The sequence below is a fragment of the Eptesicus fuscus genome, chromosome 3 (genome assembly GCF_027574615.1).
Source record: "Eptesicus fuscus isolate TK198812 chromosome 3, DD_ASM_mEF_20220401, whole genome shotgun sequence".
Lineage (NCBI taxonomy): Eukaryota > Metazoa > Chordata > Mammalia > Chiroptera > Vespertilionidae > Eptesicus > Eptesicus fuscus.
Genome location: NC_072475.1, coordinates 79232655 through 79258775, shown reverse-complemented (window position 1 = coordinate 79258775; position 26121 = coordinate 79232655). Strand labels below are relative to the sequence as shown.

Below are 26121 nucleotides of genomic sequence, written 5' to 3'. Positions count from 1 at the left end.
GAGTAGCTCATTTTATTCCCTAGTCCATAAAATTATGTGTCACAATTTTTATGCAGTTTGTTTTTAATTCAATATGAAAACCCGATTGGGGGAGGAGGGGATAGCATTTGTTGGGTAAGATGTAGATTTCTGAGCTTCTTTGAAATTTTTTCCCCAAGGACATTTTACAGTCTCAAGGTATTTTCAGAAACAATTCATATTGTCTTCTCCTAAATACAGTTTTCTTATCATTTCTTATCTACATTAAGGCCATGAAGACAATTTTTAAAGAAAGCTATTTAGCAGCTACTAATTCTATCTTTAACAAATGTTAGGTACCTCATGTATCATTTGGGTTGGGAAAATTAAGATGGGGGTTATTTAACATGATAGAATGGAACGAGACCCACAATTATGAAGATGATGCCAGGACCATGAAAAATTATTGGTAGGTCAAGAAGAACTTAAATTATCTACATATAGAATTTTTCAGATATAAAGTTTGGGAAATAACCTTTAGAAGCAAGGATATGATTACAAATGTGATTTGAGTATAATATTTTAGCATATCTTCAAACATGGCTTGTTTGTTTCATTTTGTTTTCTATTAGGGCACAGATGGTGTTAAAAACTTTGTTCTGGCCCATGAATAACTATTAATTCCTTTAAATGGATGGCTGCCATAAGCATGAATGAATGGCTGTATGTTTGTTCACTTGAAGAGAATTTCAATGTTCTTATACACACTATTGTAGTTATTATTAAAATAAAATCTAGGCGTTGATACAGAATGGCTCTTTGGTGGTGTATCATTTTGCAGTTGATTTAATTAATTGCATGTATATTCGACTAACAGTATCTAGAGTCGAGTGGCTATATTTATGCTGTGATAATGAAGTACTTCCTTTATATTAGTTGTTTGTCAATAAAAGAATAATAGCAAATGACAGAAAGACTAAAGTGAATCCTGAGTTACTTTATGTCTGGTAATTGATTTTGGAGGAAATAAAACCACTTTTACTCTTCCAAATCAACAAATGATTAAATTTTGTCATTAGATGGGGCTAATATCTGGGTGTCTTCCAAATGAGTCCCAAATAAATAGGAAATTCATGAATTTTTTGACTCAATAGTTTATATCTTTTATCAAGGTCTGCTCTCACCCTATATTTTAGTCAAGTCAGAATTATCAAATTAACTGATTATAATCACAAAAAATGAATGGACATATCTTCAGATCTACAGATGAAAACTAAGCATTGATTTATAGAGATCACCAATAATGTCAGATATGTGATGAGAAAATTGTCCTATTTATTCAAAATTCTAGGAGCACAAGTCATGTCTTTTAAGGTTTAAAAAAAAAAAGTAGAGTCAGGGAAACAATATTCTCCTTTGTTTTTCTCCTAGGAGTTATATTGGTCTGCAATAAATCCTTTAAAAAAAACTCTCACATTTTCACTTTTGTGCAGTATGTTAACTATGAACAAAATGATAGCATATGTCAGTCAAATGTAAAGTATTATTTATATTGACATTAAAACCTGATTATTAATGCAGAAGCTTATGGAAAGTCAGATTAATCTGAACAACATATTATTTCCTTTTGGCCCACAGTCTGTTGTTTCACAAACCATGGTTAATAGAGTGCTAAAAATAAAAGGATCTGTTTAACTAAGTGTATAATATATTCTGCATCTCATTTACATCTTATTATGTTAAAAGGCAGACTAACATCAGCTAGTCTATGACTGTAATATCAAGGAGATGATATTCTTCTTTGTTTTTTAAAAAAACTTAGGTATTTCTTTAAAATTTCTGAATTGTCAAAGGCTTGCTATTATTTAAAATATTAGTTCCTATTTTATTGATTTATTAAATTTAAAGGCTCTAAACTAACATTTAATTAAATGATTCAAAAGGAATCATTGAAAAATGTGATCTGCACATTTCTCAAAAATCTCACCTTCTATTTCTTTTCTCTTGGTTCTTAGAAAATAAAAAGTGGAACTATTTTTTACTTGTCCTCGCTTAATAGTTGGGAGCTGCCTGGATGACTCCAAACCCTGGGATGGAAACCTAGTTTCTTGTCAAGAGGATGGGGAGTTGCATGGTAGTTTAGATGTTTCAAACCTCTGGTTCAGGAGTCTCCTGCTCTCTCTGAGTGTTTGATGTCTGCTTTCATATCCCTTCCTGAGGATGCTGCCCTTTCCATGTAGAATCTTGAAACTGGACACTGCCTGACTGGCGTGGCTCTGCAGTTGAGTGTGGACCTATGAACCAGAAGGTAACGGTTTGATTCCAGTCAGGGTACATGCCTGGGTTGCAGACTCCATCCCCAGTGTGGGGTGTGCAGGAGGCAACTGATCAATGATTCTTTCTTATCATTGATGTTTCTCTCTCTCTCTCTCTTTTCTCTCTCTCTCTCTCTCTCTCTCTCTCTCTCTCTCTCTCTTCCTCTCTGAAATCAATAAAAATATATTAAAAAAATAAAGCTGGACACCTACCTGATTGTCCCTCCCCACTTGCATGTTCCTTCTTCCCCAAAGTTTCACTGGATCAAGCCTGTGACATGGTAAACTTAATGGGGAGCTTGGAAGGAAGGCAGAGGAAGGTTACAGTATAGCCTATACAGCAAACAGAATTTATTTATTAGCTATCTCTATCTATCAAGCATCTTTGCATTCCAGTCACTGGGGACTTTGCACTCTTTCTCACCTCTCCCCTGTTCCAGCTTCCAGCCACTGTGCGGGCCAGCTGACCTCCCCATCTCCTTCCGGATAATGTTACCCTCCTCCTTCAAGGCCCTGTTTACTTCTTTCACAGAACAGAACTGGGCTCTTCATCTAGCTCCAGTTCATAAAGACATTGCTGGGCTGGGGTTATGGGATGTGAAGCACACGCTTTAAGGTGCACTTCTGTTCAGCACAATGTTCTCCCAGAGAGGAAATCTGTAGTCACAGCTTTTTTGTCCTCTCCCTCCATTAGGTAGCAGTTTAGGCATCAAGGACTTATAATTTGACTGTGAGATAAAAGGGCGCATGGATAGTGAAAATTTGGAAGAATTGTCAAAACTCAAAATCCATAACAAGATCCAACCATCTTCAGTTGTAGACAAACCGAGGCATACAAGACTTGCAGTAGGTTATACAGCACTTTCAAGTGGAAGTTGGATACAAGAGTCTGGTCTGGGGCTGTTTCCATGATCTCATGAAACAACAACTGAATTTCTCAGAAGCCAAACAGCATTTCAGCTCTGTATATTTAATTCTTGATTATGTTGCCAGCATAGGTCCCACAGGAAAGAATAGCAGGAGAGGCACACAGCCACTGCACACCTAAATAACATTATCTCAGATACTCTGGTATGTTTATTATTCATTTTTTATTTCTCATGTATAATTAATTTTCTAATGGCTTGGCATGATGTTTATGTTATGGAGGGCAGTTTTCATGCTTTTACTAAAATCTCTTGCAGCCACCATCAGAGATAAAATACCAAGCTGAAGCCTTCTTGTTCTGACAAGTGAAATTAGTTAAATTTATTTTATTATGTTCCTAAAGAAAAACAAGGGGAGGGAGGAGAGGAAGAAAGAGAAAAAGAAAGATGCTGTAGAAGGCAAATGGAAAATTATCAATGTCAGTCATGTTGTTGAAATACGTCAAGAAAATGTACATAACTTTCACTATCCACCAGTAGAAATGAAATATCTTCTAAAATAAATTAGGTTCCTAACACATACGTCTTAAATTTGCTATAACAGAACCTAAAGAAATTGTTTATAAATGTTAAGAAAATATGAGTAATAAACCTGAGAGCTGGATTTGACTGAAATTACTAACTGAAACAAGTTTACAAGATAAACAGCAAATGTATCCAGAAAATGTTCACAGTAAGGAAGAAAGCCTCCCCAGGAGAATTCAGACATTTAGCAACAAACTTGGCTGTAAACATTTGTCCAAACAGTCAACAGGACAGAGAAAATGCTCCTGGGAGAACAAGAACCAGATTTGAGAGTCCTGGGCTTTGAAGTTGAAAATATTTCCTCAGAAATGCCACGTTCTTCTTTCTCTCCCACCCCAGTGGATCACTAAAGTAAATTATCATTTGTTCCCTCGTTTTGTTATCCTGCCAAAATATACACTCACTGATAAAGCCCACCAATGATTCATCACACACCATCATCCCAAGGTTTCCAGTATAAATTCCATCTTAAATGAGCCTCTTCTGTTTTATTAATGCTTAACAGACATTTAACAGCAATGATAGTGCCAATGAATTTTACCGTATCTTACCATTAAAACCCAGATGTTTCTGTATGAAGCAAAGGCCCCAGGGTCTTCTCCTCTATTCTCATTTTCTTAGCAGCGGCTGAACTGAGATTCATTTAGAAGCAGAAATAATGGGATGTAAACATTCTTTTCATATTTCTCCTTTTCTCTACAGATCAATTCCAATTTCTCTAATCCTCCACTCTTTATCTATGAAGAAAGAAAATGAGGAAAAAGGAAGACACAGAAAGTGGAAAAAAATTCTGGTGAATTGAAATTTAGATTGAGAACCTGTATTTATGTTTATCATGGGGTGAACAAACAAATGCATTAAAGTGATACACAGTTTAATTTCCTGGTATTTTATATATAACGACTCACGTGTTCCTTTCCTGAAGCTCTACTCTTCCCCAGAGCCTTCATCCAAAGCATTAATTCATTTACCAGTCAAGGAAAGGAGCTGACTATGGCTGCTGCAAGTCCTAGCAGACACAGCTCCAGCAACACCATTCACCTGTAACCCAGCTTCCTTTGCCTCTGGCCTGAGATCACCTTCCTTACTTTGCCGTCTTACTCACTACAGCTGGAATTTTATACTTACCATAATGGGCTTCTTAAAATCCTTCCAATGTGGTTTTGTGGCATCAGTCCTTATCTCCAACATGCAGCTGGTTATGGATGGATTTGTTTATATGGTGACCTCCCTCTCAGAATGTAGGCTCCTCTGATTGAACTTTGTATGCACACTACCTAACCTTAGGCCTAAAGCATAGTAGGGTTTAGTAGGCGTCCAATAAATGCTTTTTAATATATATGAATTTCTTATTGATTTCAGAGAGGAAGGGAGAGGGAGAGATAGAAATAGCCATGGTAAGAGAGAATCATTGATCAATCAGCTGCCTCCTGCACACCCCCCACTGGGGGTTGAGTCCACAGCCCTCCTGGTTCACAGGTGGACACTCAAGCACTGAGCCACACTGGTGGGGCTCCAATAAATACTTTTTAAATAAATTTGGTAGGAAGGTTTAATGTATGAGGGATTTGCAGCGAGTTGAAAAAGATTGCCTCCAAAGTCTTTTACAATTTTCAGATTTTGAGGCTATCCGTCTCTTCCATGATTTTGATTATTGCATCTATTCATGAGTTTCCCCCATAACTTCAAGGCATTCCTCATCCTAAGCTTTAGACCAACATGTCCTCCTGACTGCTACATAGCTTCGCATTAGTGGACAGTATGTCCACAATTAACTCATTTTCCCACACAACCAGCTCCACCTTTACAGTTTTCTGTATTTATTAATGACACCAGACTCCTTAGGAGCCCCTGTGGAAAACATCCAGGATGGGACTTCTCTCCTCTCTAAAACCAATCACTTCCTAGTCGGGTGGATTCAGCTTTCCCAAAACCTAGTTCTTTTTGTGACTCTATCCTGACCATCTCCATCACATTGTGTGTGACTCTAATTAGCACCTATTTTATTCTGACTTTCACGATGTATTTCCATCTCTGTCCTAACACTAGATCCTGGAATATGTCTGTGTAATAGGCTGCAACTCCTACAACTTATAACACAGGTTTTGCAGGTGCTCAACTCTAGAAGGGCTGAATGAATGTCAGCATGCTAGGTTTAAATTACTTTGGCAGCATGAATCTTGCTATATCCTTTTTTGTTTGTTTTCCCCTTAATATAATATAGTAAAAGGCATTGGAAACAGGGTACATTTATCTGTTATTGTTCCTGGGAGTGGCCCCAACAATTGGCAGTAGCTTTTATTTTTAAAAAAATCGCTCTGTTTTTTATAAAAGAAAGAAATAGAAAGAAAGAAAGAATGAAACAAAGAAAAAAAGAAAAGGAAGGAAGGAAGGAAGGAAGGAAGGAAGGAAGGAAGGAAGGAAGGAAGGAAGGAAGATTCTTTAGACTCAGCTCCCAGCTAAAACCATCCAGAATCCAGGTTTCCCACCCCTTCCAGTGGCCTGATGTGCGGCGAGGGAGGAGCAAAGAGCAGGCACAGCCCGAGGAGCCGGGAGAGCGGGATGGGGGAAGTCCCGGAAGTCATTGACCAGAGCAGACGGCCGCCCCAGCGGGATCTGCTCGGGCTGAGGTCCCAACAATAACAAATCTCAGGGTCTGGCGGGGGCCGCCGGGGGCCGGAGCTTGGGGGCGGAACCCAGATGGGGGGAGGCGGGTGGGACGCTTCCCAAGGCCTCAGGGGATTGGAGGAGAGAGCTGCGAGGCGGTGGAGCTCGAGTAGTGGGTAGCGGAGCTAACTGGTCGATTGAGGGGAGAGCGCGCTGATTGGGTGGCGCGGGGGAGACGGACCAGAGCTAACGGCGGATTGGCCGTGGCGACCGAGGAGGCGTGGCCAGAGCGCGCTGGAGGGAGCGCGAGGGCTCTGTGGCCGGCCTGCCTGCCAGCCAGCCCGAGCGGCGGGAGAGCGCGGCAAGCGGGGCGTAGGGTCGAGGAACGCGGTGCGGGAGGCTCGCTGCCCAGCTCCGTCGCTGCCGTCCTCCGCGCCTCGAGCACTCGCTTCCTTCCCTCCCCTCCCCTGCATCCCGGCCCGGGGGTCTCGGGCGGGGAACGGAGGGAAGGGACCTTAGAGGAAGCGAAAGCGGAGTGAGGGGCGGAGGGGGTCCCGGCGCGGAGCGAGGCGCGCGCCGCTTCTTGTTCTCTCTCCGCAGCCGCCGCGCCTCCTCGCCCGGTGCCGCGGCCCCGGGCGCGCGGGACTCCCGGGGCGCCCGCACTATGCAGGCGGACTGCCGGCCGCCGCGATGGCGAGCCGGACGGCGGTGAGAGCAGGGCGCAGCCCTCGCCAGCCCCGAGTCCGGGCCGCGGCCGCCGCCCCCGCAGGGGCCGCGCTCCCCCGCTCCCATTCCGGCCCGCTCCCTCCCCGCTCCAGCTCCTCCTCCTCCCCCCCTATGCCTCAGTTCCTTCTGCTCTTACTTGTCCTGCTCCTGCTGCTCGAGGACGCTGGAGCCCAGCAAGGTGAGTGGTTCCCAGGGAATGCGCGGTGCGTGGAGCCCCCCGGGCGGCGACGGGGAGCGCGGGGAGAGCCTGCGGGGCGCCAGGGCTGCGGGCCTGGAGCCGAGTCTGCCACACGCCGGGGAGGTGCGGGGTGCCTGGCGTGCGTGGGCAGTCCGGGGCCGGCACTCGCCAGGTTGAGTTGCAAAGCTAGGATCAGCCTGTTGTCCCCCAGCTTGGCGCAGCTTTACTTTTTTTGGCAAGGCCATTCATTTTCCTGAAAAGAGGGGAGCGAGACCCTGCTATCAAGGCCTCCTTGTTGGTATTGGATTCTTTTTCTAGGGAAAAAATCTTGGGGAGAAACACGATGTATTGGAGACGTGACGCCTAAAGTTAAGCTAAATGGCTGATGAGTAGAAAGGCAAGGTAATAAAATAGCACCTTAAACCTATTAAAGGCAAGTGGCGATACCTACTGTCTTTTGTGGAAGTTCTCAGGTTCAACAGCGAATGAAATTGATTCTGGTTATCTTTGAGTCTTGGATTTGGGAAGTGCACTTTACAGTCCCTGATGATTAGCCTGGATGGTGGTCTAGAATCTAGACTCTGGAGATTGCCTGGGTCAGACGCAGGCTCTGACCCGGTGCAACCTCCTGTGTTACCTAAATGGGACGTTCCACGTTAAAAGGGCAAGCTGGTCCAGAAAGGGACAAAACTTTTTTTTTTTTTCTATCTGCAATCCTTGGAAAACCTATTGAAGAAGCAAGCAAAATTGTTTATTGAATAATCACTATGATGGAAAGAGAATGCAGAGCTGATTCACCCTCCACCCTTTTTTGTACTATTTTCAGGCAGTGGACCGTAATTTTTGAATCAGTTTGGCATCATTATTGAACATACTTTCCATTGCATTTCCCAGTGAGAAGGATTGTTACTTATTTCTGGGAAGGTTATTTTTTAATTGATCTCCACGTTTAAGTCCAGCTTACTGTTACTCTCATAGGGTTTTCAGTAGAGTATGGAATCTTGGCCATAACCCTGTCATTATGAGGATGCTGAGACTTTGACAGGCACATGGGAATATAATATCTCTAACTGTAAGGAAAAAAGCGTATTTGGTAAACCGACCTCTTTTAGATTTAGGCAGTTCTACGCAATGTAGATGCTTAGCATTCAGGTTTTAGATAATCTTCAGTAAATTTTTGAACATTGGCCCTTAATAAGTTAGAGTGTGAAATCCTTCTTTTCATTGAAGTCTTAGAGCCTGTGCTTGTAGTTTCCTCCTAGTAGGGAAAAACGCACACAACAACAACAAAAAAACAACAGGCTTGTATATGGCTAACACTTATTGGGGCTTACTTTGTCGCAGGCACAGTACCAAGTGGTTTACATGTATTAACTCAGTCCTCACCACAAACGTTTGAGATAGGTATTGTTATCCCATTTCAAACATAGGAAACTGAGACCAAAAAAATGTAAGGTACCTTGGTGTAGAAAGGAATATAACTACCTAAGCAGAATGCTCTGTATTGCTTATTTCCAAATCAAAGTGTTTATATCATGTTTCTTAAAAAAAATATTTGAACAGCGTAGAATGTTACATGTCTCCCCACAAATGAGACAGTTGCCTTGGTTTTTAGAATTTCACAAGCCTGATCTAATTAAACACGCAACATTACATTTTAAACAATATTTTATTTCAGTTCTTACCACTATTTTAACAAATACTTGTGTGTCTTTCACGGTGTTATCTTTTTTTGAACATTTTTTTAAAATTTATTTCAGAGAGGGAGAGAGAAATAGAAACATCAATGATGAGAGTCATTGATTGGCTGCCTCCTGCACGCCCCCCCTCCTGGGGTTTGAGCTTGCAACCCAGGAATGGGCCTGCAACCTGGAATGGAACTGTGATCACCTGGTTCATAGGTCTATGCACAACCACTGAACCACACCGGCTGGGCTCACAGTATTATCCTATATAATAAAAGGCTGATATGCAAGTTGTCTCCTCAGGAGTTCAACCAAGAGACCGGGAGTTCGATCGCTTGTTATGATGTGCGCTGACCACCAGGGCGTGATGTGGAACATGGGGGCGATCAGCAGAGGCGGCAGGGTGCTGAGGGAGTGAGGGAAGGAGGAGGCAGGGAACCTGATTGGCCCTGATTGCTGGCCAGGCCTAGGGATCCTACCTGTGCACGAATTTCGTGCACTGGGCCTCTAGTCCTATATAATAAAACCCTAATATGCAAATTGACCAAACGATGGAACAACTGGTCACTGTGACGCACAACGACTACCAGGGTGCAGACACTCAGCACAGGAGCTGCCCCCTGGTGGTCAGTGCGCTCCCATGGGGAGCGCCGCTCAGCCAGAAGCCTGGCTCACAGCTGGCAAGCACAGTGGCGGTGGTGGGAGCCTCTCCTGTCTCTGGTGCAGGCAGGTGGTAAGGAGCAAGGGGTCTCGGACTGCAAGAGATCTGGATTGCAAGAGGGATGTCTGACTGCCGGTTTAGGCCTAGGGATCAAGGCTAAGTCAGCAGGCAGACATTCCCTGTGGGGTCCCAGACTGGACTGCGAGAGGGCACTGGCCGGGCTGAGGACCCCCCAGTGCACAAATGTGCCCCAGGTCTCTAGTCTTATATAAACACCAATGTAGATTAAACTCAAATAAAAATGCTGTTGATAATTTAAAAGACCTAATTTCTAGTTCTTCAAAATTGATTGGGTAAATATTAAGTCATATCTCATGATTGATAGGAGAATACATAACTTTTTTTCCTTAAAAATTTTATTTTTCAATTACAGTTGACATTCAATATTATTTTGTATTAGCTTCAGGTGTACAGCATAGTGATTAGACACTTTTGTCCTTTACAAAGTGATTTTTCTGCCCTCCCAACCCCCCATATTTCCAGTACCCTACCTGCCACCATATATAGTTATTACATTATTTTTGACTCTGTTCCCTATGCTGTACTTTATATCCCCGTGACTATTTTATAACTACCAATTTGTACTTTGTAATCCCTTCATACCTGTTTCATAATTTAATGAAAATGAAATGATAGCACACAGTTTTGCAAAGGGGAAAGCATAACTTAGCTGTAAATGATTATCATTGCTAAATTATCTGATAAAATAAGGACCAGTTAGGTATATATCACCTGAAGACTCAGGAATTGTGTGGGATTTCAACTCCCTGATTTTAAAAATTGTATTTTCTTACCCAAAGGACCCTGATACAGTCTGTGGTGGAAATGCTTTTAAATCTGTCCGCGTAGTCTAACAGATGTGCTTTTAGGGTCCACTGTTTGTTCCTTGCATATTTGTTCCTTGCATAACCTGAAAAGAAGGCAATTTCAGAATGAGAAGCAGTGCTTTAAAACACCTATAGAATTTTTAATAATGGAAGTGTCTTCATAGTATTAGGAGAAATACTGGAAGGAAATAAAATGGTAACAGTTGTCTTTTGCTAACACAGTTGCGGGTAATTTCTTCTTTATGATTCTTCAAATTGCCTGCAGTTTGCATATAGTCAGAATTAAAAATAATGATTTTTTTTCTCAACCAGCCTAAGTAGAATGCATGTTATATGCAGAGTGGGGCAAAAGTAGGTTTACAGTTGTTTGTATGGAAAATAATACAGTAATTAGTAAATTATAATACAAAAATAAAGTCGGTTTGGCGTACTCACAATTGTAAGCCCACTTTTGACTTAGCACCTATAGATGTGGAGGTAGAATGTTGCTTCAGCGTTTTTTTGGTTTGTTTGTTTTATCTTTCAGACATCATTTTGAAATAGAGATCACCTTCATTTCAAATAATGCCATACATAGCTATTCCTCAGGTTTTCTGCTGACAGAGTGATTTTTCTTTTTATTTGGCTCAGTAAAACTTATCAGCCTTTCAAAACAGCAGATATGTATTTTGACCAATTTCATGTCATTAACTTATTTATTCACATCTGTTTTACTATTGTGGTGTTTTACTAGTAGATATGGGTTATAGTGGTGTATTTTTTTATCTGTAAATTTCATTACGTTCCTCTTCAAACTTTATTTTTATTGAAACCGTTCTTTTCCCCCTGTAAAATGTACATCTTTGTAAAACACTTAAATTGGTGAAACTTATGCTGATGGCATATTGTCTACTGTAATACATTTACTTAATATTAATAGAAAAGCGAGGGTCTCCTATGAATGATTTATGTCTCTGGTTTACATTATGATTGTAGGAATTTGTGTCATCTCAGGAGCTCAGCTTCCTCATTTGTATCATGGGAAGGCTTGCCTACCTTTGGGGTTAGAATATTATTTGAATGTGGAGTGAATTTTAAAATCCATTAAGAACTGACCTGTTTATTAATATTAATGTGAAATATTTGTGAAGATACAGATTTTTGCTTGCTAATTTAGTAAACCTATAAAACAAATCAGGTTCTTTCATAAGAAGATTTCAGTTCCACAATGGTATTTGGAACTAATGTGTGTGGGGGCATTATATAGTGTCAAGTAATGTTTTTATTTCCTTATGATGCAGGGAAATATTTTTGAACAATATTTGTAAATTGTCTAAATTGAAGAGCACATCTCCCTTTGCAAAGAACATTTGTAATTATTTCTGGTATTAACATTTTAAGTTAATTTAGAATTTTCCATTGTCTTTCTTGGTGTGATAAAACATTAAGATTCTTTATGTAGTTTTGTTCAGAGGCAAAATCAAAGCATCTTTTTTCTGCTATATTTATGATTAATTTTGCACAGTGGACATTAGAAATATAGCACATATTCCACATATGCTAATGATCAGATTAAAATCATTTTTTAAACTTATAAGTGAAAAATTAATTGTAAAATTATAGATTATAGAAGATCAATATAAAAATTTTTAAAATAGTGAAGTTTGTATAAATAAAAGTACCAGTACTAGAATTAAAATGACAAATTAATTTCCAGAAAGAATAATGGTATTTCACTATGATGAGGAAAAGCTAGATTTACATAGAGGTAGATTTTAAATTTAAGGACTATATTTAATAAAGTGCAGGTGATAATATTGGGCATTAACTGAATGCATGCAAATAGGTAGTTTCTATTTCCACTTCTTGATTAGTTAGAAGGGTGTGGAATGATGAAAAATTAGGAGGATTAGGAAGAGCTCTATAGAGATAATGATATTTGCTAAATGTGATTGTTGAAGTAGGAAGTGGAGTGGACACCTTGGTAGTTTTTCTTGTGTGGTTCTTAAATTCACTTTATTTTAGGACAACATTATGGCCTTAGTACTTTATTTTTAAAATATTGTACAGATAACAATGATTATTACTCAAAACCAAAAAAAAAACTTAAATAATTATCCTTAGTTCTATTCCCTAATTTATTGACCTATACTTTTTATGTTCCTTTCTATTCCATATTCACATACCTACATAATCTTACATGGATGTAATTTTAATACTGTGTGTTATGTTCTGTAGACATAGCATGTGAAAATTAATTTATGCCCAGCCGGTGTGGCTCAGTGGTTGAGCATTGACCTATGAACAAGAGGTCACCAGATAGATTCCTGTCAGGGTTGCTTGGGGACTTGACCCCCAGTAGGGGGCCTGCAGGAGGCAGCTGATTGATGTTGTCTCCCTCTCATAGATGTTTCCATCTCTCTGTCTCTCTTCCTCTCTCTCTAAAATCAATAAAAACAAATAAAATTAATTTATAAGCTAACATGTAAGTGTACTTACAAAATACAAGATGAAAACTTCAAAATGTAAAAATTCCTTACAAGACATTTATTATTTATGAAGTAACTAGAGGCCTGGTGCACGAAATTCATGCACGAGTAGGGTCCCTAGGCCTGGCGGGCGATCAGGGCCAATTGGGGCCTTCCGGCTACCGGCCGGGGCCTTCCTTGGTTCTGCACCATCTCCTGGTGGTCAGCGCACATCATAGTGAGCGATCAAACTCTCGGTCTCCTGCTGGAACTCCCGAGGGGACGCTTTGCATATTATCCTTTTATACATATATAGATTACTATATTGTTCAGAACTGCTATTACATGCTTTTCTTTATTCCACTGGATTAAATTCTTCACTCAGGATAGGATCTTTGAGAAAGTACAGTAAGTCCTTAATGATGTTGATAGATTCTGCAACTTTAAGTGAAATGATGTATTAACAAAACCAATTTTACCACAGGCTAATTGATATAAATAGTGTTAAGTTTTGGCATCTCATCAATGTTAAAAGAAAAGATGTTATTTGAGGACCTGCTGTATGTCAGTTCAAAATATTAGTTTAGAAACATGCATCATGCTAATATTCCAGATTATGTGGATTAAAGCAATATAATCCATGAGGACAGAAAATGCCTGTAGTTATTCAAATAAAGTAGTATTTAATTAATGCTGGTGTCTGTCAAGCAGGTGGTATAATGGGTGGTATTAAAAGGCTGCTAAAACTTCAGCTAGGTCTGAAGGGTATGTAGTTGGGAGAAAAATTTTAATTGTCATTGTTTTCAGAGAACCTGTAGTTTGGGAAATAATCTCCAAGTTGGAATATATATAGAAATGCTGTGGGTTTATGAGGGAAGGAGAGCTCACACCACCTAGGAAAGTAGGAGAAGCTTTGCTGATAAAGTAGTTTTAAGTGGCTGAGGTTTAAAAAATTGCTCAATTCCTAGTCCACAGTGATGGCAGACATTTGAAGAGTAAAGATCACATCATCAGAACAGCAAAAAGTCTGGAAGCAGGCCTCTGGTCTGGGCCTACTGCTTTTTCCTTGAGCCCCATGTCCTGTACCCCTGCCCAATTACTGGGCAAATGTTTGTGTGCTATGGTTCTGTGCACTGTGGTACTGCCTGCCCTCTTGGAGCCAAGTTAATATTACCATAGTGTGGCTAGCAGCTCTTTTGTCACCTATAAAGATAAAATCTAAACCTCTGCATATTACAAATATGGGGTAGGCAAAAGTAGGTTTACAGTTGTTTGTATGGAAAATATTAAATAATAAACTTACACAGGCTCACAACTGTAAACCTACTTTTGCCTACATCTGTATAAGTTTTTCAGTCTGGTCCCTCTATTCCTCTTTGACTTATTAATCTCATGCCAGCAACCTTCATGCTTTATAGTTCAGGTGTAAGACTGAACTACTTTTTATTCTCCTTAAATATAATTTTATACTTTTTTTTGCTTTGTTCCCTCTATTGACCTATTTATAAATGCCATTCTCTCTCCTTGGAATGCCTTTACTTTCCTTGTCTACTTGGTAAACTCTTAATCATCCTTCAGAGATCCTTCTTTGGTCTCATTCCCTCTGTAACGGGTTTTCTAACCATCACCAAACATGCATTTCAAGATAGTACTTTCCAGTTATTTTTGTTCATTCATTAATGACACTATTTTAAACATTTGTTCCTGGTACAGAGTTTTATTCATTTTCTTATTTTTAATGATTAGTATGATGTCTGTCATTCAAGAAATGTATATTAAAGGCCCATTTCTAGAGTGAATCTGCTGCCCTAAGCACATTATTTGGTGTTAAGTCCCTGGACACCTGCATGCCCTTCACACCACTGTCCTTTGTCTAATCCCCACACTTAGTGAGCAGTCCAAGAGACTGGCTTCTCAGACTCAGGGGAATAGAGCCATTTCTTGAGCCTACTTGCTTAGGGTCTAACATTTGCCCAGCATTTCCCAGCCTCCTCTTCCCAGGAGCTAGGCCTCCTTTTTCCTGAAACTGTCTCCCACCTTTTCCAGAGCACTGCTTCATCAGGGAATATACGTTTTGTTTTAGTATAATTTAAATTTCTGTAGTGATTCTTATTCTATGCTTGGGAACATGCTCAAAACACCACCTGCTTTTGTACATCTTTCTTTTGAGCTGTTTGCTTTTCAGGTACCTTATATCTCAGCTTTTTTTCAGTGACAAGCTTTCTAAAAAGTAAGCTGCTCTAGTGCTTGTACATTTCTTAGTGTCCGGCACACAGCAGGTATTTCTTATTGATGACTTCCTTTTTAACCCTTGCAGGCTAGCTTTTGCTGTACTGTAACTGTCATTTAAACTGTCAGTTTTGTTTTGTTTTGGCTTGTTTTTTTGTTTTACTCTCCAAATCCTGAGAGCTCTGTCTCTTTACTGTTTTTTAGCATGGTGGACTTTGAAAGTATGGAGACTTTGGAGTCAGACACACCTGGATTTAAATACTAGCCATGTCAACTTTGGGATTTACAGTACTTACCATTTACCAGTGTTATTAAATATGTAATGCATCTCTCTAGAATGTCTGAGGGCTGGGATCAAATCTGTTCGGTTGCTGGTAAATATTTGTTCAATGAGTGAATCGATGTATGAATGAAAATTTTATTTCTCTTTTTCCTTCTCTAGTTAAAATCTCCATCATCAAATGTTTGCTTTCTAATGAGACCCAGATCTATTCCATCTTTCTTTTATCCCCATCCCAGTTATTGTTTAGGGAAGTTGCACTTCTAGTTCAGTGAAAGGGGTCAGACTGTGCAGTAGAGGAATATGACCGCAAGGTGTGATTGTTCTCCTGAAATATATTTTTTACCTGGCCTCTGTAACCCACTCAGACCTTAATGCTGACCTTCCTTTTCACATCTGCTTTCTCTCTCCAATTTCTGTTGATACGTTGTCAGGTTCATGGCATATCTCTTTCTTTCTGGCATACCCTTGTTTCTAGTTATTCGTTGGATCCTTTATAGGCCTGAGAGAGACATCCTGTTGCATAGGTGGAAGAAATGTGTTTTAGTTAGGACTCTCGAGGTCGTAGGGAACAGAAGTCTAAATCTGCTTACCGTGGAAGGGAAAAGTATTCGGAGGATTCTAAGATCACATTGTGGAGTCTTGGGAAGAGCTGAACCATGCTAAGCTAAGGGGAAAGCAGGAAGGCAGCTGGGCCTCAGGCACCAAGGATTCAGCTTCATTTTTGTCTCTTGGTTCAATCTGGCTTTCTGTGGATGCACGGAATCATGGCTTTGGCAATCCTCCAGGCTGATAGCTTCAACATTGGAGAGATTTTGGAATTTCCCCTAATACACAAGGTCCAGAAATCGGAGGGAAGGGTGAGTTGGCCTCACATTGGCCACTATATTTTACAGAAGTTGTTACCAAACCCTCAGCGGTACCTTGGGATATGGGAGGTGGTATCCCCGTGTACAGGTGAAGATATGGAGGCTTTTAGAGGCTAAGTGCCCAGGATCTCAAAAGTTGGCCTGGCTAGAATTTAAATCCAAGTCTGTCTGATTCCAAAGCCTGTGTACTTTGTACTAAATTACTTGGTATCAAGTGCCTACCACTGGCTTGGTGGGGTTTATTATTTTTCTAAGTTCACACAGCATGTGTTAAGAGCCTAGTATGCCCTATTTCTGTGTGTATGCCTGCCTAACAGAGTTTTACAGGTTGGTATGGTAAACTGACATAGAAATAGATTTGTTCCTGGCTGGCATGACTAAGTGCTTGAACATTGACCTATGAACCAGGAGGTTGGTTTGATTCTCACTCAGGGCACATGTCCAGGTTGCTGGCTAGATCCCCAGTGTGGGGCATGCAGGAGGCAGCTGATCATTGGTTCTCTGTCATCATTAATGTTTCTATCTCTCCCTCTCCCTTCCTTTCTGAAATCAATAATAAAATATATTTTAAAATGCATATGTAATTAAGCATATTAAGTACAGTAAAGAGATTCTGGTAATAGAAATAGAAAGATCAAGACTTTCAGCATGTTTTACAAAAGAGGTAACGTTGAATTTGCTAGGTGGGTGTTGTTCTTGGCAGAGTGGAATAGCATGTGCAGTGGCTCAGAGGAGAGAACTTGGAGCATGCAGTCACCCATAGTTCTGCAGCTGGAGCAAAGAGGTTGTGGGGAAAGTCAGGAAATGAAACTGGAAGGGGAATAGGGGAGAGATTATAACAGACCTTGTATCCTTGCTGGAGAATCTGACTTTTATTGTATCCTCGGTGGAAAATAGTGGAAGGGTTTTTAAATAAGGGACCTACATGACCCAGTTGGTGTTTCAGAAACACTGGCAGGAGTGTGGGCAATGGGTTAGAGGAAGGAAAGATTAGGAAGTGTGGAAACAAGGGCCTGCACTTGTTCAGGGGGACTAAATTTAGAGATATTGAGGAGAGAAGGTATAAAACATAATGACCAGTTAAAGTTGAGAGAGCAAAGGTTAAGATGCTTTTTTTTTTTCTTTTCATTTCTGCAATCCTGTTCTCCCTGCTTTCCACCTCCTTCACCCACCAGGTTTTCTACCTAGTTAACTGCTATTTATCATGCACAGACACACATGCATAAAGTTCTTATTACTTCCTCGTACTACTCATCGTCCATGAAAATTACTTGCTATGTCTGTCTTACTATATTGTAAACTATAAGGACAGAGGCTTTGTTTCTCATTTTTGTTGTTATTCATAGCACCTACTACAGTGCCTGGCATGTGGAAGATGTTCCTTGAATACTTGGGATAGGATGAGTTTGAATGCAGTGGAACTTCTTAGCAGAGGTGCTTAATGTTTAAGTAGGTGACAAGTTTGAGGATTAGGAGAACAGTGGTTGGAGGCTTTAGAGTTCCTCCATTTCAGTGGTAACTAAAATCCTAGAATTAGGTGAGGTTGCTCTGGTAGAATACAGAGAGTGGGGAAGAACTCTGAAGAGCAGCAGCATCAGCAGTAAGAAGCCAGGTCAGCTAGGATGCCAGAGAAGTTGCAAGGACAGAGTCGGAAGAGCTAAGAGAGGGAAGGAGAGTTTTGTTTTTTGTTTTTTTAAATATATTTTATTGATTTTTTTTTACAGAGAGAAAGGGAGAGGAATAGAGGGTTAGAAACATCGATGAGAGAAACATCAATTAGCAGCCTCCTGCACACCTCCCACTGGGGATGTGCCTGCAACCAAGGTACATGCCTTTGACCGGAATCGAGCCTGGAACACTTGAGTCCGCAGGCCGACGCTCTGTCCACTGAGCCAAACTGGTCAGGGCAGGAAGGAGAGTTTTAAGAATGAGAGAGGGTGCCCTAATTGGTTTGGCTCAGTGGATAGAGCGTCGGCCTGCGGACTGAAGGGTTCCAGGTTCGATTCCAGTCAAGGGCATGTACCTTGGTTGCAAGCGGCAGCTGATGGATGTTTCTCTCTCATTGATGTTTCTAACTCTCTGTCCCTCTCCCTTCCTCTCTGTAAAAAATCAATAAAATATATTTTAAAAAAAAAGAATGAGGGAGGGAAGATATGAAGGTATCAAATGCCAGTTGCTGTAGAAAGATCACAAATGATAAGTATAGAAAGGTATCCATTGAGTTTTGATAGCTCGGAAACTGCTTTAGTGAATGGTTTCATTAGAGAGGTAGGCCTGTATTTCCTAGGGCTGCCATAACAAATTACCACAAACTTACATGGCTTAAAACAACAGAAGTGTATTGGCTCATAATTCTAGAGGCTAGAATTGTAAAAAATTAAGGTATCGACAGGGCAATGCTTGCTCCAAGGACCCTAGGTGAGGATCCCTGATTTTCCCTAGCTTCTGATGGTAGCAGTCTTTGGCGTTCTTTTGCATCACTCCATTCTCTGCCTCGTAGCTGGATGGTATTCTTGTCTATATCTATGTCCAAATTTTCCTCCTCTTAAAAGTCATTGGATTAGAGTCTGCCCTGGTTCAGTATGGCTGTATCTTAACCTGAGTACATTTGCAAAGACCTTATTTTCAAATAAGGTTGCATTCACAGGTATCAGAAATTAGGACTTGAACATATCATTTTGGGAGGCACAGTCCAACCTACAGCTGTCTGGAAGCTGAATTACAATTCATTAAACTAGAGTGGGAGGCAAAGAAGTAAGATATGAAGAATAAAGAACTAAAGAAATCCCTGTAAAAGAAAGAAAAGTGAAAGAGAAGATGGTAAATGTCAAGGGACACTGGGTGGAAAGGTTTTCCTTGGTACGGTTTTTGTTGTTATTGCTGTTAGTATTTTAAGATTTGTTAAAGTACAGATCCTAGACCCCACTGGAGAAGTATCTTACAATGTCAAATTTGTTAAAAGAAAAAAAGCCAATCATAATTGTCATATAATATAAAATGAACACATATCAAAGATTTTATTTAACTCATTCATCAATGAGGGAACCAGTAAGATATCATAACCCGTCCAAAGAATATTTGAGAAGTTAGGTGTTTATAGGCAATCTTAGGATATGATTGCTAGGCTAGATAGCTAAATTTGGTTAATGGTCACTAGGGCCATAAACTGTCACCTTTGGGATTACCTTTTCACCTGCACAGAAATTAATATGCATCTCTACCAAGCAACAATTTACCAGTTAACATGTAACCAAGACTGGGACCTTTAATCAGTGATAAATAGTAAGTCCAACCAAGTATTTTGCCCTATAATTCTTGGATGGCTTTTGGCCTCTATGACATTTATAGGATGTGCTGCTTTCCTTTGTGTGTGTGTGTGTGTGTGAGTGTTTTCCCTATTTACAAGTTCCAGGTAATTTTTAAAAATATATATTTTTATTGGCTTCAGAGAGGAAGGGAGAGGGAGAGAGAGAGATGGAAACATCAATAATGAGAGAGAATCATTGATTGGCTGCCTCCTGTACGCCCCCTCCTGGGGATCGAGCCCGCAACACAGGCATATGCCCTTGACTGGAATCGAACCAAAGACCCTTCAGTCCGCAGGTCAACTCTCTGTCCACTAAGCCAAACCAGCTAGGGCAAGTTCCAGGTAATTTTTTGACATTTTTTTAGAATTTATGGGGATGAGGGCCTTAGAACCTTAGGTGTTTCTAATGGAGACTACATTTTGAGAACCACTGAATAAGAGACTACTGAGTAGTTTTAGATTACTCTAATGACACATATCTTTTGGATTTTGTGATTCCTTTTATTCCAGTGGTGCTCAGTTCCTTGACAAAGCGAGATCATTTGATTCAGGTTCGGGGGAGTTGCCGGGTTACTCAAGAAGAACATGGTAGCTAGGAAATGAATGTACCAGAAGAGTGTAGTTAAGTCCAGTGGACATGAGGTCCAGGCTGGCTAGGAAAAGGAATGAGGCCAGGACACAATTAATAGATGGGGCGAAAAGAGAGATGCCAAGTTCAGAAAGTACGCAGTCGGTGTAAGAGAGCTGAGAGGTCAGGAGGCTGACCAGTAGGGTAGGCCATTAAAGTTTTTGAGATTTCAGAGGTGGAAGCAGACTTTGATAATGGCAAAAGCAAAGTCCAGGTTGCGGTCCTGCAAGTGAGTAACTGAAGTGAAGTAGATGTCGTAGGGGAGAGTGTTAATGAGAATTACTTTCTAATGGATATATACTTTGCATAAGATACGCTTGAAGCTTTAAAGCTGCTATAAATTTTCTAAAATTACGAATGGTCCATTTTTCTTTTACTTTAGTTAGATTTTGACCAAGCGTACTGGCTCTACATATGATGGGCAAAGCCTTTCAGATCTTTTAGGATGATACTAATACTCTCAAACATTTATTGAACACTTATTATGGGTTAGCCTCTTGATACTAGGTCTTTTCATACACTGTCTTATTTAAGTCTTACCCTATGTGGTTTGAGTTTTTAGTATCCCTATTTTTTAAAATTGAGGTTTTGCAACAATAAATTACCTTCTTAAGGTCACAGTGAGTGGTAGATAGGGCATATAAGTTCATTGTATGACACCAGAGACCATTTGCTTCACATTCTGTTCTAAGTAGTTTATGATTTGGAGGTTGAAGAGGATTTATACATATCACATTCCTTTATATTACTCAGTTTTATAAATTATCTATAATGCAGAGTTGAAGTTGGGCTTAAAAAATAATAAAGCTGGGAGCTATTTCTTTTTCTACAAAGGTACACAGTGACGCTCTTTAGACTCTCAATGCATATCTATCCTATGCAATATTGAAAAATATTGAGTAAAATTAAAGTGATACCTTGAATTATCTATATAAGATTTGTAGTCATGCAACTTTAAAAGTCTTACAGTAATAGGACTGATATAATACTTCTGGCCTAAAATTTCATGGTGCTAAGTAATGCATTAAAAATCTTCATTTTTAGTCAAATGTAAAAGGATATATTAGTTAAGACTTGGAAGTTATTCTTTTGAACACCTTTCTACTCTCTAATTGTCTCTTTTTCAATTGATTATAAGATTTCACAGATGTATTATAAGACGTAACAGAAGTGATGCTTACTTAGAGGAAGTGAAATCCGACATACTAATTCACAGTGGTAAAGAAATTCTTGAACACCCACTGCAAAAGTATAAACCTTTCATAGTTTACAGTGACTCTAATGAAAGTTACATTGCTCTACAGTTTTGACATTTGTGCAAGCATTCTGCATTTGTATTTGCTGTTGTTAAAGTATTTTTAGAAGGTACACCATGTTCATATTAACATAATTCAACAAATAAGAATTTATATTATTTATTAGTAGTAATGTGACTAATATATGGGGGTGGTTGGAGGGTCACATGAAATCAGCATCATGAGCACATGTTTATCAAAAAACCCCAGTTGATTCAAAGTTTAAAGCAGCCTAAAATAAGCCATGTGTTCTTTGTTGTATTAATTCATTGTCATTTAAATGTGTTTAATGTTCTTTTTGGTTTCTCTGGGGATAAGAAGCAAAAAAAAGGTATTCAGTTATTTTTCTGGAACAATATCAAAATTTGTATCTGGCTTAACACATCTGACCTTACACTCTTCAGAGGAAGTGAACACATGTTCTGTGAGTAATCCCCTGGTTAAATTTGCAGCCAAGCAAAGGAGCAGTAAGATCAAATTCCAGTGGTTTTTCTCCACTAAAATAAAATTCAGAAATTACATTATCAGGCTTCTACCTTTATGGTCAATTATAGTTTTCAAGAGGAAGGAGGAGAAGTTGACAGGTGGTGGTGGTGGTGGTGGTGGTGGTGGTGGTGATGGAGTTGGAGAAAGAGTTGGTGATATTGGAATTGCTGATGAGAGTGTATGGATTGCTCCTATGATATCCATTTGGAAAGCTATGCTTCCAGTAGTAGTGATGCTCTTTTTGTCATTTCTGCCTTGTGAAATGAGTAAGAGTAGGTAATACAGCTTGGCCATAGATCATTCTTCTTCTCACTGTACAAAGCTAAGCAGAAAAATTAGGGACTATTTATTACTCGTGACCTTATTAGCAGTAGAAAAAAATCATTTGAGGGTTGTACACTAATAAAAATTATTTTTTTTCTTTAACTTAAAGGAAAACAAAGCATTCCATTTAGTTGCTTGGAAAATTGGGAAGTGGAAACATAAAACTCTTTAGTATAACTGCTGACCTCTGAGGGGAAACTGTTTCCTGGGTTGTACCCATAGCAAATAGAACAGCATAACCCTTGGGCCAAATGAAACCCAGCCAAGAACTAACCCGGATCTTCTAATCTTTGCTCTAAGTCACGTTTCTCAACCTAGGCACTGTTGACATTTAGGATGGGCCAGTCTTTATTCTAGGGGGCTGTCCTGTGCATTGTAAGATGTTTTAGCAGCATCCCTGGCCTCTACCCACTAGATGCCAATAGCACCCCACCCTCTGATTGTGACAACCAAAAATGTCTTCAGACATTGCCAAATGAGAGGTACAGTCACTCCTGTGGCAGCCTCTCCCCACTCCAGTTAAGAACCATTGCTCTAAATATAGGGTGCGGCAAAAATAATAATACAAGAATAAACTGTGTTTCTCTTAGAACTGTAACCTACTTTTGCCCCACCCTGTATATTGGTGATTTGTTGATAAAGAATATTTCCAGATTTTGGTTTTACTTTATAATATTTTGTCACATTTTAAGTATTTTGGTATAGAATAGGCTTTACTTTTAAGAATTGTAAAAATAACCTGGGAGCACATTTTCTAATTTGGGGGTAAAAGTGAGGTCAAGATCTTTCTTTGATTGTAGAGTTGAACATTATGACCTTTGGATGCCTAGTGTAGTGTTGTTGCTTGTTTTTTGTTTGTTTTTCCAGACTGTCCTAGGTTGGGACTCTTTAGTGAGTCAGGAATAGAGTCAAGACCCTATACGTGTTAGAATGTTTAGAGTCACAGTCACAATGTAAAATAACAGAGAAAAGCATTTGAAAACTGGCCTAGTCAGTATAAGCCCAGCATTCCCTTTCTAACTAGAATATTCTAAACATACACCTCAGCAGTAGGTGTTTAACCTGGCCAGCTAAGCTACTAGTATTTATCTAGTCAGGTTAAACTTACCAAGTAGTCTTTGAAATATGCAACATTCAAACTTGTTCATTGCAGTAGATTTAAGACTTTTAACTTTGGTTTCTTGTTTGCAAGAGGAGGAAGCTCTGAACTCCATCACATATTTTAAAACATTCTTGGCACATTACTTGTGGACTGTTGGTGCCCTCCCCCTACATAAGATAACTGAAAAAGGACAGCTTCAATTGTTTTCTTCATCAGCGTGCACACTAAAGTGCTGTTTTTCATCAAGTAGTATTTATTGTGTTAACTTGTGTAGAAAGTATATGCTTTATGGAGAAGAGGACAAGAAATGTTTTGTGTATTATTGAGACTCAAACATAAATATGAACATAAAGACAAAAATTACTACTAACACACTGCTTATACTTTCTGTAAAATCCATTTTAAAATCACAACCTTAAGTTAAGTAACAGCCTATGGGGAATACATTAAATGCAGCAACCTGCCATTACTAAGTCAAGAATTCAGCTGTTAATAGGAAATTCTTGGCTTTCTGAAATCCATCAACACTTCCAATCACGGAAAAAGCTGCCTTAGTTTCTGTTTACTAAAAAAAATACATTTATATTTTGAGTTACTTCATTTATTCAGTGGCTACATTTTAAAGATCAAAACACTTCCAGAAAGCATGTATTTATCTTTTCAATGGTAAGAGAACATTTCAGACTAGTTTCATGTTAGAAACTCTATCTTAGGGTAGTTGTTTTTTTCCTCCAAGGAAAAATGTTAATGATTGTTCAAAACTTATATTACAGTTCTGGATATAATATAATCTCACTCATCTAGGGGAAATAATGAACAACATAGACTGATGAACAAGAACAGACCCAGAAACAAGGAGGCATGGATCAGACTGTCAGGCCTCAGAGAGAGGGTAGGGGAGGGTGGGAGTAAAGGGGAGAGATCAACCAAAGGACTTGTGTGCAAGCATATGAGCCTAACCAGCGGTTAAGGACAACAGGGGGGTGGGGGCATGTGTGGGGAGGGGTGTGGGATGGGAATGGGGGATGAGGACAAATATGTGATACCTTAATCAATAAAGAAATTTAAAAAAAAGTTAATTATATTATAATTCATTTATTTCCACAGTGAGGGTTTTATATCCCTATGTTTCCAATTTAGATAATCTCCAACAGATATATTCAAGGTATTTTCATGATAGTTTCAGGAAAAATCTGTGGTTGTTTTTTTTTTCTCTGATTTATATCACATTCTAAGATTTATATTTGTAAAATAGCAGTGGGTGTATCACACAAAAATTTATATGTTTATTTTATGGTGCCTTCATGCATTATTATATTATTGAGCTGCTATGCCTAGTTCTTATGTATAGGATGAAAGGAGGTGTAGAAGATAAAGTTTCACATTGATTAAAAGCTAAGCTTTATAGGAGAGAGATTTATTTAGGAAGCCAGATTGCAAATACTGACTAACCTTTAAAAGTAGCTTAAGTAACAGTATTCATATGGATTTGAGAATAAAAATTATTTATCAACAAAGGATTTGAAGCATAGTCATCAGAATCTAGGTCCAGTGCTGTTGGTTCTTCATTAAAGGTAGTGTTGAGACTAGATTGAAATTATTTATTTCATCAATAATAAAAAAGCACACTATGCTAATTAGACCGGACATCCTTCTGGACGAAGTCAGGGCTGCGAGGGAAGGCTGGGTCCTGCTTGCCAGAGGGAAGCCGGTGCCTGCAGCCAGGGGAAGGAAGGGCTACTCTTACATGAATTGCATGCATCGGGCCTCTAGTAGGTTAATAAACATTAATAAAATTTTACTTTGCAACTACTACTTGCTAGATACTATGTTAAGTTCTTATTCATAGGCCTTTAAAGCTTTCATCTGTTCTAGTAAATGATACCACTTCTACATTGTTCATAAAAATAATAATTCAAGATAATGGCAAGATAACAGAACTTTCTATGGCAGCCATCTCTCTCCATATTAAGATTAAAACCCAGCAGTGTTCACTTTCAATTTTTTTTTGTGCAAGCACCAAACTATTCCAAACAATGATTATCAATAGCTCTTTTGAAGGGGAAAATACTGTCATTTTAAAAGGATGTATTAATCTTCCTATTAAAAAGAATGTATTTGAATCCTGTCATTAAGGAATGCTACACTATACAATTGGTGCAGCAGCTAAAACCTTTTCATCAATAATGCATGTCCCCTGCCCAGTAAAATAACACATTTCATAAGAAAGGGAAGGATGTACATATTTTATTTTTACAAACAATATGTTAAGTTACCTGAGTTTTCCTTTCCAATTTCTGAAGAAATTTCTAGAACAAATACTGCTACTACCAAGATATTAAGGTCATTTTCCCTAATCTTTAAATAAGCATTTTCTCATCATTTTGTAGGGAAACAATGAGGCTTTTGCAGAGGGGTTACTAAAAAGTCAAATTTCAGTAGAATATAAAATTAAACTTCAATAAATAGTGCTTTAATGCCTTTAAGAATTTGAGCTTTGCAGGGTGTCATATAATCAGTGATTGCATTATCTTTAGTATATGTTAAGTACTTTCAGAAATCATTCACCTCACAGATTTTAGAAGAGGTTTGTGATATTTGTAAATGAATAGATGAAGCTAGTCACATACTTTTATTTTTATAGTTTACATTTACTTTAAATAATTATTATGAATTGATATTCTTA

The 26121-nt window shown here is 39.1% G+C and overlaps 1 protein-coding gene across 1 annotated transcript in view; it reads left to right on the top strand.

Annotated features, from left to right (window-relative positions):
* Positions 1 to 6636: 6636 nt before the first annotated feature.
* The window catches only part of DCBLD2 (discoidin, CUB and LCCL domain containing 2), a 102787-nt gene continuing 83302 nt past the window's right edge, over positions 6637 to 26121 (top strand). Inside the window, exon 1 of the mRNA XM_008158117.3 lies at positions 6637 to 7235. Coding sequence (XP_008156339.2) covers positions 7022 to 7235 — 214 coding nt within the window. The 5' untranslated portion in view covers positions 6637 to 7021. The remainder of the gene's footprint in view (positions 7236 to 26121) is intronic.